Source organism: Nymphaea colorata, chromosome 1 (genome assembly GCF_008831285.2).
Source record: "Nymphaea colorata isolate Beijing-Zhang1983 chromosome 1, ASM883128v2, whole genome shotgun sequence".
Lineage (NCBI taxonomy): Eukaryota > Viridiplantae > Streptophyta > Magnoliopsida > Nymphaeales > Nymphaeaceae > Nymphaea > Nymphaea colorata.
In genome coordinates, this window is record NC_045138.2 from 12,834,611 (window position 1) to 12,852,252 (window position 17,642).

The following is a 17,642-nucleotide window of genomic DNA, read 5'->3' on the forward strand; positions in this document are numbered from 1 at the left end:
CATGTTCTTTACCACATAAAAAAACATTATCAAGTTACCATGTGTAACTGGATGAAAAAAGTCTCTTCATCCTCAAAGTACAAAGAGGCAAGGAAAAGTAGAAGGGAAAAAATGAGGCACGACATATAAAAGCTTTTCAGGTGCAAGGAACTAAGAATAAGTACATGTGACATTCCATGTCACTGCAAAGACATCAAAGTATCTGAAAGAGAGAGATCAGAAGAGAAGAGTTTTTAGTTTTCCATAACATATGTTACACTTCAATTTCATAATAAAACAAAAAAAAAATTCCCTGTGACCATAAACACATATCATCAAGGGAATAGAAGTGTGCTCAAGCCTGCATAGAAAGTGAAATATATATTGCAAGTATGAAACCATTTACAAAAATATAATACTTGAACATGAAATACGTGAGACTTAAATGTGTGGACCCAACATGACTGCTGTAAATTACTCAAAACTAGCTTCAAACACATCTACCCTAGCACATTTAGCTTCAAGTTTATGCACCAAGAAACTTGAGCTTTCAATTGATTCATCTCGTGAACTTGAGGTTTGAGTTCATGCACCTTATCACCATCTCACTAAGCTTTTCGTCTATATCAGATATCTCATTTTTCATTTATGCATTTTCTTAAAGAAGTGCAGTCTTGCTTGGACCGACAATCATTGTACTGTGAAGCCTTCACACCTATGCGCATTATCCATACTCATCCATGATCAAATTCCTAAGTTTTAATAAAGGTATAGGGTTTTATCAAACCTATGAGTTCCAGCATGGAACGAGGCAGGTTGATCGACTAGGATATTCAAAGGCTGTAGAAGAAAGGCAGATTCAAAGTCCCACAAAGTACTATTTAATGTTTTCATCCTGGACTTGATCAACTCACCCTAAAGCACTGGGAGGCCGTGGATGATCTCCTAACCAAAATCAAAGTAAAGCATGGTACCTTACCCTAGTCTCAAATGATGAACTTTGTAATAGCTAGGGAAGCAGTGGTGTAATATTAAGAGATTGTGTGACATGAAGACACTGATAACAATATGGGAGAAGTACCACAAAATCTCTGCATAATCACAAAGATATGGAAAGCAATGAAAACTAAATACTCTATTATTAGAGTAAGACCTATTGACTCAAACTTGCAAAGTGAAGCAATGAGAAAGGCTTAAAAGGAATGAGCAAAATGTAGCCTAATGTCATCATCAAAGCCCTCACTTAACCGTTAGAGCTTGTTTGATAAGCAAAGCCCACAAAGTGTTCCCAACAAAAGCCTATTGTCCATAAGAAACGATGGGTGTAAAAAAACAAAGAAAACTCAACTTGAGAAAAACCCAATCAAGCAAGAAAGAAGGCCATTGACTTTCATGGTTTATTCTCAAGTAAGAGTCAAGCTCAAGTTTGAGAAGGGCAGTTTGTAACGGATACTCCACTTTCTGTGTTGGAGCTCACTTCTAAAGTAAAGTGCAATAATGCTTTCTCATGAGAGGTTTGTTAAATGACTTGTTTATGACAGCTGCTTCCTCTATTGATTCTACATGTGAGACTTTGCATACAAAAGACAGTACTGAATTCCTGAGGAAGAAAGATAACTTCTCTCCTCCTTGCTTTCATGCACACTAGACTAACATGTTGAAAGTGATGTCATTGTTTTGATTCCCATTCACTAACATTGACAGAAGAATGGAAAGGGACTAGCCTTATAGGGGACTTCCCTGAAAATATATAAACTCATATCGGAGCATGAAAATCCTATCGAGGCTAAGATCGCTTGAAATCATACCACATTCTCAATAGGACTGTTAAAATGACAATCTGAGGCTTCCTTCTTCTCACATTCATGTCAATATCAATCACCATTCCCCTTTTTGGGGAAAACTAGCAAATAGCATTTTCCTATAAATGGCATGTCAAAAATGAGAATGCACAATGGAGGCTCATAGAAAGATTCCCAAGTAACAATTGTTCTCCTCCAGATATGAGTGGAACCCATTTAATAGTAGCTTTTAATCTGCCCCAATATCAATACATGGAGGTAATGTAGATTGAGTGAACAAACATAGATGTGGGCTCAACCGAGATAGACTAATAGCTAGTACCTAGCTCATTGAGTAACACAGGAGCACCAAAGATCATTCAACTGGTCCTTCCTGCTCCTGCAGCATAAAGCAATACTTCATTGTAGTTAATTCAAGAAATACATAATTCGACACACCTTTCACCACATATGGTGCAAGTATCCATGATTGACTTTAATGGAATTTTTTTGATGCACAATAAGGGAATTCAAAGGATGGAAATTGGAAGCAAGAAGTTAATTTTTCTTCAATTCAATGTTGAAGGTTTGTATAGGCTTACTATTGATGATTGCTCACCATGCACTCCATTGACATCTATCGGCAAGGAAGGACTTAGAAGAAATGATAAAAGGACTCTACATTAGCTTCAATATGCCCCAAGAAGATAACTAAGGTATTGGGGTCAAAGTGGAGGAATATATGCTACATCTCTGCACCATATGTTACTTTAATAACCATGGTAAAAAACTGCCAAGGGGAAGATCTTTTTTGAAGTATTCCATAATCATTCAATTCAGGAGATCCTCTTCTACATGGTAGATATCTCACCCTTATAAAATCTGATACCTAGTTGGTTGTGGATTCATGGTGAAAACATTATGTTGTCCACCCTACATCAATCTATAAAATGGAGCTAAGGAGTCAATCTATAAAATGGAGCTGAAGGGATGTTATCACCATTGTGCTCACAGAAGACATAGAAGAGTGGTTGCCATAGCTTGCATGCATAGTGAAGGTTTCCAGCATTGGCAGGAAGAATAGATCACCTTGGGTGAGAGTTTGAAGATCTTAAAGCTCCAGGAGTCCATGAAACATGTAAAGTTAGTAGTTTAATGGCAAAATCCAACAGTTTTCAAACTTGGAGGGTTGATTGATGACCAAGATATCAAGAATCATCCTCTATGTGAAATTTCATTAAAGTCAAGAATGATTTCCACCTAGTATGCAAGCATGAGTGTCAATCGTTTAGAGAATTTGACAAGAAAAAGATGAATATGCGGATAGGGCTGCACAACGAGCCGAGCTAACTCGAGCTCAACTCGAACTCGCTCAAAAAAACTCGGCTCGTGCTCGACTCGTTTATAAATGAGCCAAGTTCGAGTGTACAAAGATACTCAAAATGATAAATGGGATGAGTTTGAGTTTCAGGAATTCGACTCGTTTATACGAGACTCAACTCGCAAACAGGTACTCTATATAATATTGTCAAAACTGGTTCACCGGTTTTAACTTTTAGGGTAAAAACAAATTTTCACAAGTTACACGAGTTAAACGCTTACACGAGTTAAATGAGTTAATGCTTACACGAGTTAACGTTAAACGAGTTAATGCCTAAATGAGTTAAATGAATTAAATGAGTCGAGTTCTAGCTTGATTTTGTGTAGTCGAGTCGAGCTCGAGCTTGCTATAAGGAGCTTGACTTGAGTTCGAGCCGAGCTCAAGTTGGCCAAGCTCAGGCTCTACTTGGCTCGTGTGCAGCCCTATATGTGGAGCTAGTGATTCTACCAAGGCATGCCTTTATTGGTGAAATGCCAATATAACCTAGTTCACTTATTATAGAATGCTAACATGTTACTTTACCATGTGATATCAACATACAATACATGTGAGGGGATGCTAGAGGGGGCTATGATTACATGTGAATATTAAATTGATATTGAAACTTATGAAAAAGTTTTGATTGAGAAGTCTTCTTATAAGGGAACTTTCATATACTATACTCTACTTCAAAGAATAAGAATTGTAGCATTCATAGTGCACATTATACTCATTACCTGCATTCCTTCTACCAAAATAGCATTATCAATGCCAACACTTGTATCATTTGACGACCGGAAATAGTATGTCCCTCACATTCATCTAGGGCTGCACATGAACAGAGTTGAGTTCGAGTTGGGCCAGCTCGAGTTCGACTTGACTCAGAAAACTCGAGCTCAAACTCGACTCGAACTTGAGTCGAGCTTGATAGAACAAGTTGATCAAACTCAACTCAATGATGCAATGCTAAGTTTGAGCTCGACTCAATTAACTCGCTTTTATTAAGCATGTCTTGTTTCTTTTAACTAATTTAGTTGCTACTCATTTAACTATTTTTTTTCATTATCATTCCACATTCATTATATAGTCGAGCTGAGTCGTGTTTAAATGAGTTGAGTTCTTATAACCAAAACTCGTCTCATTTAACATTTTGAGCATACATTTGAACTCGAGCTCGACTCATCTATAAACAAACTATGCTTGAGTCGAGTTTTGATGAGAGTTTGATTTGAGCTCGGTTGGTTCGACTCATTGCGCAGCGCTACATTCATCATTCTCATTGCTTGCAATATCAACACTTTTGGGTGTGTCATTCTCGCATTTGCATTAAATATTTTCGACTGCAAAATTTTCATGTAAAGTGAACCTTGTGATTGTGTCATTCATGCAATTGCTCTGCTTATGTACTCACTGTCCATTGGTTCAAATTTAGATTCTTCAGAACTAATAGATGCTCATGATAACATCGTTACCAAGCAATCTAATGTACATAAATTCAACGAATCAACTATGGCTCTATTTAACAAGCAACAAAGCACAATTTGAGAAACATTTATAGCCAAAAACAGATACGCAATTTAGTCATGGATGAATGCATTCACTATATTATTAAGTGAAAACTGATATTTGATTTAGTTCTATGTTGTGAATGTTTCATTAGTTTTTGGTGAAAAACAATGTGCAATTTGGTTCCAAGATGTGCGATTTGTTCCAAGATGTATGATTTGATTGCAAATGTGCGATTTAAGAAGTGATCAACTTGCATGTCCAACCAGTTGCCGACCAAGATTAATGCAAAAATAATTGGACGGGTTCCAAACTGTTGCTATAGCATTTTCTTGTCATGTCTATAATCAAGCGAACTTGTTCCCAGGTGAAAATGTTCATATAATTTCTTCGAGTACCAAACCTTCAAAATGAAGTTCCAGAGTCTGCAATAACAGCGTGCCATTGTAAATATAATGCACACGATTTGAAGAAAAGGCTAAAAGCCCAACAACTTTGTAGGTGACTCTTATTGTTTAGTTTCTTTATTCATTTCTTCAATATAACTTCCTTTAATACTATTGTTTTCTTCTTCATGATTTATTGTCATTGTGCTTGACGAATATGGAGATGAGTAGATGTTTATCAATGCAGGTCGAAGCCGACCGTTTGCCAAACGTAGTTGGCAGATTTTTCATCAAGGTAGAAAGGTAGATTGTTAAATTGGTTGAAGTGAACCCCTCCTCTATGTGGAAGGGAAATGCCTGCAAAGGTCGGAGAGAGGCTGGTAGACCATCAGTTACAATTTTTTGTGTTGCAAAATGCAAGCTCAACCATAGTGGAAGTCCAAGATTTTTTTTTTTAAATCTACACACAAAATGGGAAGAGAAGATAGATTTTATGGGCCCCATAGTCGACGCCGCGAACGATTTAATCAAACGCGGGACACAACTTGGCCGGAGGGAATGACTTTTCGTTTTCGCTAGCACAGCGGTTGAGATTGAGGTCGATGCTCGGGGCGCCTTTCCACTCGCAGAGGTCGGACCGTTGTCTTCTTCTTCCGAGCTTTTCCTTCCTCTGTTATCGCCCCCGGAATCGAAGGCCTTCGTCCATGGCGTCGAAAATAGTAGCAGAGTACGCCAAGTCGGCGCGTTCGTCGTGTAAGAAATGCGGCGTCTCTATATCGAAGGATGAGTTGAGGTTAGGGGTCGTTTCGAGAGATACCAGAGGATTCGATGTCACGAAATGGCACCATTTCCAGTGCTTCCCGTCCGGACTGACAACCACGGCGGAGAAGATCGGGGGATTCGTGTCTCTTAAGGTTCGGGACGGTTCTACTTGGATTAGTATCTTTAGACGTTGATGATGGCTGATGGTCCCTTTGTTTTTTCTACTGTATCTTTTATTTTTTTGTGTGCAGAAACTCGATCAGGAGGCCCTGGTAAAATCGTTTGCTGGTGGTACGGAAACGGAAGTGACTGTAAGTGTTGCCAAATTGTTTAGGTTCTTTCAACTTTTCCCGGTGAGAAACGAGTGTTTAAGGTGGAGGTCATGGATGCATGACAGTGTTTGTTCCTTAGTTGTATCCTGAAGACGGTTGGATGGATTTCTTATTCAAATCCCACGTTTACGATTTGAAGTGTTCGGCTGGAACTTGATTTTTATGGAGTTTCAAATTTAAAGTCAAAATAAATATCCAAATGAGGACATGAATCTCTACTCTCTGGGTGTAGAATGTGCCACTACGGTGTGCAAGTTCCGGTACTCGAATTTGGGATTTTGTGGTTATTGCTTTTCCTTCTTTTCCTCAATCACATGTTTTCCGTTGTATCATATGTTCCTGTAAAAGTTCAGTTGGTATCTCCTAGGCTTGGTCACGTTTTTCTTGTGATTTTTAGAATGCATTTTTTTTTTCTAAATATTGACGTTATATGCATGATCCGATTGTGATCATAGTATGTTACGCCGACATATATTTTCATCAGTATAGGAAATTTTACTATTATGTAGGAATTGTATAGTTTGCAGCAACGCCTATAATAACCTTTTGGGATTTTGAAGTTATCAGCTTTTTGATGCCGCTGAAATACCTCCTTGCTTTCCATCTCAGAGTATTCACATTGCCGAGAAAAGCAATAATTTTTATTCTGGAGTTGACTGTCAAGAGCAGGGGAATTCAAAGAAACTGAAGGTGGATATTTGTTTAACTCGGTGCTTCTTGTGGTTTTCTCCTCTTTAATGGTTACTCCATAGTTAATTTTCCTACTATATCCTCAAACAACCTCCATCTTGCATGCAAAGTTTGTCTCATGGCTGGTTGCTATTCGCTAATTATATTAATTGATTACAATATTTATATCAGTGTCATATAAAACATGTTTTATTTAAAAAAACATTAAAAAAATGTTAAAAACAGGTCAGTCGAAAAAGCGGGAAAAACAATTTTTTTAAAAAAATGCCACAATGAAAAAAGAGCAAAGAACCATGCTTTTTTAAAGTTTCTTTTCGCGTTTTGTTCACTTTTTTTTTTCAAATTTTTGCATTTTTGTGGTTTTTTCACAATTTTTACATTTTTTTAGTTACCAGATTTTTTTTCTCATTTTTCACATGTTATTTAGGATCTTTACTTTTCTAACCTTCTTAAATTTGCCAAGTTTGTCCAGAGGAAAACAACTGTGCTACATTGTACCTGAGAAAAACCTTGCTGTTTAATATCTGAAAATGATATTTGTGACAATATTTATATTTATTCTTTTTGCAATTTTAATTCTCCCATGGTGAAGAAGCAACTAATTCTGGTATTGGTCCACAAGCAGTAAGAATTCTGCTTACGAATGTAAGTTCTACAAATCGGTCTTCTGATCACATTCATATGTGGTACTTATTGCTTTTTTTCTTTTTTCAATGTCAATTTTTATTCTAAAATAATGACTGAGTAGCTAACGTGAGACTGTTGAAATTGCAAATGCAAATGAGTCCATCTTTTCTGGAAGAAAGTAAAACTGCACTGCTATCCCTTGTTCCCCTTCTTGTCAATTGTTATATCTAGTGCAGTTGGGATGCTAGGTTTACCATATTTTACTGTGTTCCATGGATTAGCTTGTTCTTCTCTAGGTTTACTCGCTCCCTCTTACTTGAGGCAAATCAAAGCATGAGATTTTGCAAGAGATGTATACAACGGGGAAACATATCGAAAATTAAGGTATTAAAAAACAATGACTTTCTGCCAATAATTTGTTCCCTTGGTTGGAAGAGAAATTTGTAAACAGTTCTTTTCTCTATTGTCCATCCTTTGCCTCCAAGTATTTCTTTTTTGGTTGGAAGAGAATTCTGCAACAGTTGAAATCAATAACTTTTGCCTTTTCTTCTCTCTTCCATTATCCTTGGCGCTTCATTGGTTAAACTTTTGAGCTCTCCCAAGTCCCATGCCCAACCAGAATATGCACAAACTTGCAGCAAGGGATGCTTTGGTTTGTTTTGAACTTTGTCCTGTCCAATTTGTGTCAACCACAAATTCAACCTGCTAAGTGTGCAATCATGTCTTTTGCTGTTCATGAAAAATCTCCCTTTTCGTTTGTTTAGTTTTTCAAATGTTCATCAATGAGTGCACCATTCAATCAAAGATTCAAAATGAAGCTCTTCAAGCCACTAAATCGGCGTGGTAAGAATCAGTTAGTACTTAGTACATGCCCTAGAACTGCTAAATTAGGTGATTTGTATGCATATAAGTGATGTTTCATTCATTAAAAGTTTAGCTAGAGTTTTATGGTATACATATTGGTTATTTCAGGTTCAGTTACTCGAATCTTTTTCTTTTTCCCTTTTTTTTTCGCAAAACCAAGAAAACAAGTTTGTATTTGTTTATGAGGTTATGTATGATGCTACACTGGAATACAAAAAGACAAGTATGAAACTTGCATTTATCTTGGAAGCGATAATCTGTATTAGAAGTCATTAATCTGGGTCTGTATCAAATGAGATCAGATCAGTCATATATACTGTGTGTCAATCCACAGGTGTAATTTGCAAGCTGTAATTTTGTTTACAACCTAAGGGCCTTCATATTAAGCTGCTCTGGTATGATGTTAGATTTTCTGTTGTTTACACCAGATTCATCTAGTGCAAGGGAGAGGAAGGAAGAAGAAAGAAATAAGCATAAAACCTAAGTCACATGGATATGAGGATAAGGCCTCCGTAACACAATGATGTGGGTAGTGGGACAAATTACGTACTCATATTACGAAAACAAGCTTAAACATTTAAAGCATGCAAACCATTCAACAAATATATATATATTTTTTAAATGCAATATTAAACATAAGTTTTGTTTTTAAAAGTATACATACTTTCCCATATCCTCGTACCCATATTTTCCAAAATTGCCATGCCCATACTCGCATCGCTGTACCTTAACTTATACTTGCAACAACATTAAGCTCTCTCTCTCTCTCATTATATATATATATATATATATAGTGACAATATGAGCGACAATGATGCCCTTACGTTATAAGAAAAACGACAACTTGCAATCAAAGTTATGGCTCCTTGCTTTATACATAATATATATGAAGATCCAATTGGATCCAGATCCGGACCAATGACTTCTAATAATCTGCTCCTGTGAAATTCAATGGAGCAATCATGTTCTTTTACTTTGGCTCCTTGCTTTATAACTTATAATGTTCTGTACCACCAGATAACTCTTTCCCTTAAGTCAGTGGAATTTGATTATGGTTATGATTGCCAGATATCTAGCTTCAGCAAAGAAACAGAGGTGCAGATGGTAGTGTCTGCTTCTGATATCAAGGATAAGTACAAGGTTTCGTGTCCTTTTTATTCCAGATGCTGTGCATGTTCAGTTTATATTTTTGTGATATGTACATTTCTTGTGGAATTCAGGAATCTAATCTTTTACCCAAATGGAAGGCATTTCAGACCGTCATTTTTCTTGCAGATGTGAGTGTCTATCATCTTCAGTTCTTATTTAGGAATCTGATTGCCATCAAAGGGATGATATTGACACAAGAAGCATCTCTGTGTATGCAGTTTAATTTTTTTTGAGAATTATGGGTCTTCTCTACTATTGTCTGAGCCACTGGTCTGCAATTAACAACCACCATGAATGCTCCTCTGTTTCTCCAGTGATTTACATTTGGATTTAGTATTGGTGGCCATCTGAGTCCAAATATGGTGCTGTTTGGAACTATTTTGCATGTTTCCTGAATAGCAAAACAAGTGTGAATCAGAGTGCAAACAATTGCATGGAAATTTAAATGGCCAGTTTTCAAACAATAATCTCAGACTTCACAGTCAATCACACCACAGAGAGCCATCAGTCTTAAAAAACTACTAAAAAACAGTTAAAACCACTGCCACAAATATCGCATGTTATTTGAAAAAAAACACGATAAATACGTTAAATATAACTAAGCCGTATAAAACGTCAATAAAACGAGTCTTTTTGAAAAAGACACCATAAAATAAAAAACACATTTTTTGCTCTTTTTTACTGGATGTTTGGTTTTTTTTTTAAGTGTTCAGCCAAACCATGAGTTGCTATCTTTTAAATCTATTAAATAAGAGAGGGAGGTGTAACCTGAAAATTAAACATAATAAAGAAGAGTGCGGAAAGGTGCATGTAGTAATGAAGATTAATTATGTAATAAAGAGGAGAGATTGATGGTTTACAGAAAATTGGATGCAATAAAGAAGAGAGGGAGAGAAAGCCCAGCTGCTCCTACTAAACCCTAACCGGTAGCTTAACTCCTTCACTATGTCACATGGGTACGGATATGGGTGCTGAGCACTTAAGCTTTAGGTATGGAGACATGGTTGGTATGTAAACATTTCCAAAAAAAAGAAAAAACATGAAAAGTACATGATATTTGAAAAAATGTTAAAAAAAATAATTTATCACTATTTTAACGTGATTTTCCCGATTTTTTCGACTTTAGTTTCATGTTAACAGACAAACATAAAGTCATAAACAAAATCTGATAAAAGCAAGCCATGAACAGACTTAAAGAGTAAGATTGTAAGTGCCAAATCAGATCATATTCATATGATAAAAACACTAGCAGACTTCAAGATTACATATTCAGCTGATCAAAAAAAAGAAAAAAAATGTAATCTGGACCTTATTTGTACTGAATACTGATGCAGTTGCACACAGGTTACATGATCATATCCATGTGCGCAGATATCAGACTTATACACACACACATGAATACAAAACACATGGTTTTTACAGTCCTCTTCAGACAAAATATAGACTAAAAGATTAGTGAAACTACGGAACTATGAAAGAAACTGAGAAAGAGCTATGTAACATGGACATTTTTAGAAGTTAGTGGTATCTGTGTCAACGCATCAAGACATTGGTGCTGGTACGGGACACCGCTTTGACATTACAGACTTAACTTTTGTGATTTTTTGTATATTTTTTTGTATCTATTATATGTTTTTGATCTATTTTAGTATTTATTTGTTCAATAATATATATTTTATAAATGTAAACAATCAATTTATGTGCTTTTTTTAGCTTGTCTGCTTAATCTTAATATATATATATATATATATATATATATATATATATATATATATATTTATATATATATATGCATGGCCGTGTCCTCATACCCAAGTTTTTAATAGTACTCTGCACTTGTACCTATACCAGCACCTGTACTGGCACCCATATCCATAGCAATGTGTCATAGAGAAAGAGAGACGAAGACATAGAGAAAGAGGGGGGGGGAGAGAGAGAGGCGGAGTTATAGAGAAAAAGAGAGGCAAAAAGGAAAGGAGAAAGGGAGAGAGAGAGAGAGAGAGAGAGAGAGAGAGAGAGAGAGAGACATATCTATTGCTGGAGATCGGTAGCTTAGCTGGAGATGGTGGGTTTGAGGGTCAAGGGTTTGAAGCTTCAGAAAAATGAGGAAGTGTTGAAGTATTGACCCTTTCTCTCGCCTTTATAGGGGAACAACAGAAAACAAAAAAGCCCCAATTTTGGAACCAATTTAGACTTGGCCAATTTTGACTGAGACCAAGAAAGGATAGACACGGCCTCAGGTGCATTGACTACACATATCTCTGTCAGAGGTCCATGTCTAGACCTGCATCTGTACTGGTACCGGTGCCCATTTTGGGTCGTGTTGACATAGGTGCATTGCTCAGTTTGAAGTGTCCATGTTACAACATAGGTTATTACATGATTTTGTACCACATTATACTTCAACATTATATGTTTGTTCCATTACTTTTTTTTACCCTTACTGGGCTTTTCTCACTTGACCTTTTTCTTCCTCTTCCACATATTCTTCATTAGGTGCTAAGTTTATTTTATGTTTTCTCTGTTTTGTGAAGTTGTAGCTATCTATTTTGCATAATCAGTAGGATCTAGAAGATGTTTATAAATAAAGCACAAGCTCTATTTCTCGTAATCTCACATCATGTGTTTATGTTTCTTCACTATTCATCAACTCCCTTAGAGATGCATATGAAGTAAAATATAGTGATCAAATAATTTGCTTATATCTTTAGATTATATATGGGTATTTTTTAATTGATGTTCAATGCTACTTTGGAAAACAATTTGACAATTGGACATTTAGATACTATGAAGGTCATCCAGGAGTAATGTACTCCTTTTGCTACCTATGATTAGCCTTTATATGTCTAATCTCTGGACACATTAATGAAGGATGATGGGCTTCGTGACTCAAATAAAATTGCAGCATTTGATTTTGATGGATGTCTAGCAAAAACATCAGTCAGAAGGTAAGCTTTTCTTCCTCTTAAAATTCAGTAGTATGCAAAACCTATTTTTTCTTTGTCATAGAAGCAATGAGCCATGGGCAGGAATACTTTTTCCCGATATCGCATACATTTGTAGATGAAGCTCTTTTATTCTGTGTGTAGAAATATGGATACCGAGGAAGAGAACAGAAACACACGGATTTCATTTAACATGTAAAACTCGTCAAAAACAGAGGGATTGAGCATGTTTGACCTGTATGCCCAACTTAAGGGGAAGGGTTCACGAGTTTGTATCTGGACGGGCCATGGGTCCGTCCAAACCCAATCCATCCATCTCTTATGTGTGGTGTATCGTCACTTAATAGGGGTTAATTAACCCTAATTTGTTTTTTAATGAAATTAGGAGAGTGAGAGAACATCACTCACTAGTTGCTGTTTTCCATGTTTACCATTTCCTCTTGCAGAGAACTTTGTGCTTACCCATGGATCATAATCCTAAGAAGTTGGAAGCCTAGTTTCCTTGACGTGAAAACTCATGTTTAAAATTCATCTCATCAATGGTAACATTCTTAAAGATTTTGATGCGCTTGCTGACAGGGTCACAACACCTATATCCTTTGTAATAATATGCATTTGGAAGCTTAGTACTGAATTTATTTCTGAAAAGCTATTAACATGTAAGTAGCAAACATATCTAAATACACAAAAATAATTATAACCTATGTCACATGGGTGCGGGTACGATACGGGTACGGGGACACGGCAATTTTCAAAATTTTTGGACACGCGAACACGGTAAATTTTATATTCTCAAAAATGATAAAATGAAAAAAAAACATTAAATTAATAGTTCACTCTTATAATCTCGTAAGAAAGTTTGTTTTATCACAAAAGTGCTGAGTATTTGAAAGGATTGTTCATGGAAATAATTGGATGCATCACAAAAAAATGATAAAATGAAAAAAAAAACATTAAATTAATAGCTTTTATTTTTTGGCGTGTCCTAGCCGTGTCCCGTGTTCGGATCCGCGTGTCCACATCGACACGGGTACGTGAGCAGTTTAGCTGTGTCCGTGTGTCATAGATTATAACTAGAACACTGCCCAAAAAGAATAAAATAAGGAAACTTGTTTGCTGAAATAGTCATGGGGAGCCAACTTGTAATACGCATAATAGTATCATGATTCTAATGAAAATGTTGCTATCAACAATGTCTCAATGTTGTTGTTTAGCTACACCATTTTGATGATGTCGGTAAGATATTCTATGATTATTCTATCATCTAAAAGAAAGTCAATAGAGTTGTTCAAGAAATACTCACCACCAGTATCACACTTGACATGCACAATGTTTGAGGAAATACAATTCTTGGCAAGGGCATCTAAATCTTGTAATAAGCCAAATATTCATATTTGTATTTAATAACGTATATTAAGGTATAATTAAATAGTTGTCAATAAGGATTACATAATGTCAAATTTCAGAAGAAGACCATATAGGGGCAGGTTTCTATATGTCTGAACAAACAAGTCTTTGAAGCTATTTGATCGATTAAACTAAAAGGAAGAACATGACTTTTGCATAACTAATAACTTGAACAATTTTTTACATCCAAGCCGAGACCCAAGGGGGATGCTAAAATAACAATGTCAAACATTTGCTTTTCAATAAATAAACAACTGGAATAATGAAAGTACCATGCTATGGATATGTTGGAACACACTCCAGTTCCTTTCGCATCCATTAGCACTGCATGTCTGGCTGAGGACTTTGATTGAAAAACGTGCTAGGTTTGGATAATCAAACCCATACCTAGTCCACCACAAATCTAAAATAAAATATAACAAATCAATGTGAAAGTTTTAAAAGAATCAAATGTAACAAATGCAAAGTAAATTAAAAATTTCTATGTATTTACTTGGATGTATGGTTGTCCTGGCTCGAATGGCGACAGGTTGTCCCATGTTCTGAAAACAAGTATCATATAGATCCAACTCATTGTGCACAACATCTTGTTCTCTAGAATTTGCCACTAACACGTTAATACAATCCAACAAACCACCTAAGACTTCTCTGTCCTTCTTAAATGTAGGAGAAAATCTAATTGCAGGATTTAGATAGTAAGCTGCTGCATGAAGAGGTTGATGAAGTTGTCCAGTTCACCTTTTATCTATAATCTTCTATATGGGCATATATAACTTTTTCTTTCCTTTTAAATTGTCTCGAATTGCCTCTTTTGTTTTATCCATAGCTTCATATAAGTACCCTATGGAAGGTTTATCCTCGCTGTCAGCTAACCTGAGAACTTTAATTAATGGAACACAAGCCTTCAATAGCTTCACACATGATTCCCAAAATTCATTATTGAATACAATATCCACAACTAAAGAAGCATTTCTTTTATGAGCATGTGGATATGTAGCTCATTCTTCACTAGCAAACATCTACCTCAAAGGAGTTCTTTGTTTCACCACACTCTGCACAGTCAATACATTTGTGGCAAATCTAGTTTGTGCAGGTTGTATTAATTCAACTCTTTTTGTAAACTTTCTCATCAAACTCAATACATATGCATGATTATAGATAAATTTTGTTACCTCTTGACATTGGTCAATGGCTGATTTCATATCATGCATCTCATTAAAATTTTGAAGCATTAGATTAACACAATGAGTGGCACATGGACTCCAAAAAATTGTTCTATACTTTTGAAATAACAAATCTCCTGCAGCTTTATAATTTGCATTATCTGTAATAAACTGTACAATGTTTGCAGGTCAAACTTCTTGTACGACATTATCAAAAACATTGAACAAAATCTCAGCAGTCTTAGGAACATCAGACAAGTCAAGAGATTTTAAGAACATTGTACCTTTAGGGTAATAAACAAAAAAATTTACAAGTTTTCTTGACCTTGTATCAGTCCATCCATCTAACATAATGGAGCAACCTGTTTCCTTCCAACATAATTTCAACTCATCGCAATGTTCAGACACTTCTTTTACTGTATCCTGAAGAATTTTGCCCCTCAACTGATGATATGAAGGCATTTTGAATCCGAGGCCTATAGAAGCAATTGCATCTGCCATGGCTTGGAATTGAAAAGAATTAGCTGCATTAAATGGAATACATGCATTATAAAACCATTTCCCTACCTTCTTTTGTGCATGATATAGCATATCTTTAGATGTCATAGCAGCACAAATCTGCGGCTGACCACCTGGGCTATTACTAACACTAGACCTACCAGTAGGAACTCTACCACTAAGTGGTCGCATACCACGCCTGACCCTAATATCTGTTGTGCCTCTTCTCTTCCTTCCTGTTATGCCAGATCGACCTCTTTCATACATGATCCCTCTTCCTCTACGATCTCTACTTCTTGAGGTCTCCAAATCTGTTCTTAGACTGCTATCATCTTCATCATCACATTCATAAGGTTCTTCCTCTTCTTCTTCATCTTCCAAAGGCTCATTATAGCCTACATCTGCTTCTTCAATTTCTTTTTGTATCCTCTTTTGACGTAAAACATGAAGCATATCTAAACATTGCTGACGCACAAATGGAGGCAAAGGTTTGTTTGGTTCTCCAACACAAGGAGACACATCTTTGGAGGTCCCTGTCAAATGGTGTTTCATTCTACCAACCTCCTGAAAATGTATTCCCACAAAAGCTACATTTGAGTTTCAAGCGGTTATTCTCCTTCACCCTTTTGCATCATTGCCATGTATGATCCATATCTTAAAAAAAAACGAAATCCTATGGTAAACTTAATGAAAAACATTCAAAATCTTTCAATCTATGATTGTACGGTAAAAAATTATGAATATATGGTAAAAACATGAGATTTCATACCTTACGAAGAAGAAATGAAGAAAACCCCTTTCCTCCCAACGAAAATCAACCACCTACGCACAAATCGACCCCTTAATCTTCGATTTCATGGTGAAAATCAACTTTTTGATGGTGAAAATGGACGATCACCCTCCTTGACGGCAGTATCCGAGCGTGAGAAATGAAGAACGGAGGGTGTTTTTCAAAAAGAAGTCGAATAAGTAGGTCTCGGGCGGGTTTCTGCGAAATCAATCCGTCTCATACGATACGGGGTGTATCACCCCGTATCGTACGAGACGGGCCCTGTATCGCACGATACGTGCGATACAGGAATGATCCACCCCCTATTTACGATACGGGGAGTGTATCGTACCGTATTTTCAAAATAGTACGATACGTATCGTACGATACGCACAACATTGATTAATACTTTCTTTTTGTCACTTTTAGTTTATTTAGTTTTATTTATGTTTTCCTATTAGTTTCTGATTTATTTCATTTATACATAATCTTTTTATTCTTTCAAAGTTTTCCGAGTTTTTTTTGAGATTTTCTCCCAAAAAAAATACTGAAAATACCGGAGAAAAATCTCGCTGTTAAAAACCAAGAACGATATATGTGACAATGGTTTGAAGATCCTTAAAAAAACATGAGATCTAATGCCTTAACAATAGTAGGTCAGGGGAATGAAGTATGGCATAGATTTTGATCATCTTAATGGGATGGGATTTGATTACAAAAAGGCCTTTGAAGCTGTACCTAGTGCCGTGACATCTTTATCCATTGCCTCCATGAGAAACGGCTACCTTCAAAATTGATATATGTGAGCAATAATATTTCGATTGAGGGAGGTTCCTGTTAAGGCGAGCCATTCACTCATAAACCAATTGAAACTTATTCAGCATAAACACTAAGCCTTGTGATTTCATCTATTTACAGTATATATCCTTTTTACTCGAATGCTACCAGCATGGCATGTAATAATTCTTGAAACTGATGACAGCAACATGGAAAGGGCACATTTTCGATTTCAGATCATGCATTTACTTTTGTTTCTACGATTTCTGACAGTTATATTTTTAGAGTGTATTTTCTCATGTTTTCCTGCTCTAATCATTTTTTCCATTTCTCCCTTCACTTTGTCATGTTCAAGCCACCACTGGCATGTCAAACATCATGCTTGGTTTTCTTGATGGTTATTGCTGCAAATTTATGTTTGTCCAAGTGGTTGATGCATATGAAACCATCAAGTTGAAATTTATTTGCTATTTGAACTTTGATTCTTTGAGATTTACGATGAAATTTTATGAAATTTTTTGTCAACCCTTTGTCCTTTTTATATTTTACTGTAGGGTTGGTCCAGATGCATGGTCTCTCCTGTATCCATCAATACCAGATAAGCTACAAAAATTATATAATGATGGATATAAGCTGGTTTGATACAA

At 36.1% G+C, this 17,642-nt stretch overlaps 1 protein-coding gene across 2 annotated transcripts in view; it reads left to right on the forward strand.

Annotated features, from left to right (window-relative positions):
* Nucleotides 1–5,365: 5,365 nt before the first annotated feature.
* The window catches only part of LOC116245523 (polynucleotide 3'-phosphatase ZDP), a 32,951-nt gene continuing 20,674 nt past the window's right edge, over nt 5,366–17,642 (forward strand). Inside the window, exons 1-7 of one of the 2 annotated variants that reach the window (XM_031617025.2) lie at nt 5,366–5,926; nt 6,026–6,085; nt 6,716–6,796; nt 9,356–9,427; nt 9,508–9,564; nt 12,308–12,384; nt 17,550–17,631. In XM_031617025.2, coding sequence (XP_031472885.1) covers nt 5,615–5,926; nt 6,026–6,085; nt 6,716–6,796; nt 9,356–9,427; nt 9,508–9,564; nt 12,308–12,384; nt 17,550–17,631 — 741 coding nt within the window. In that variant the 5' untranslated portion in view covers nt 5,366–5,614. The remainder of the gene's footprint in view (nt 5,927–6,025; nt 6,086–6,715; nt 6,797–9,355; nt 9,428–9,507; nt 9,565–12,307; nt 12,385–17,549; nt 17,632–17,642) is intronic. The other variant, XM_031617024.2, reaches the window with a different exon arrangement.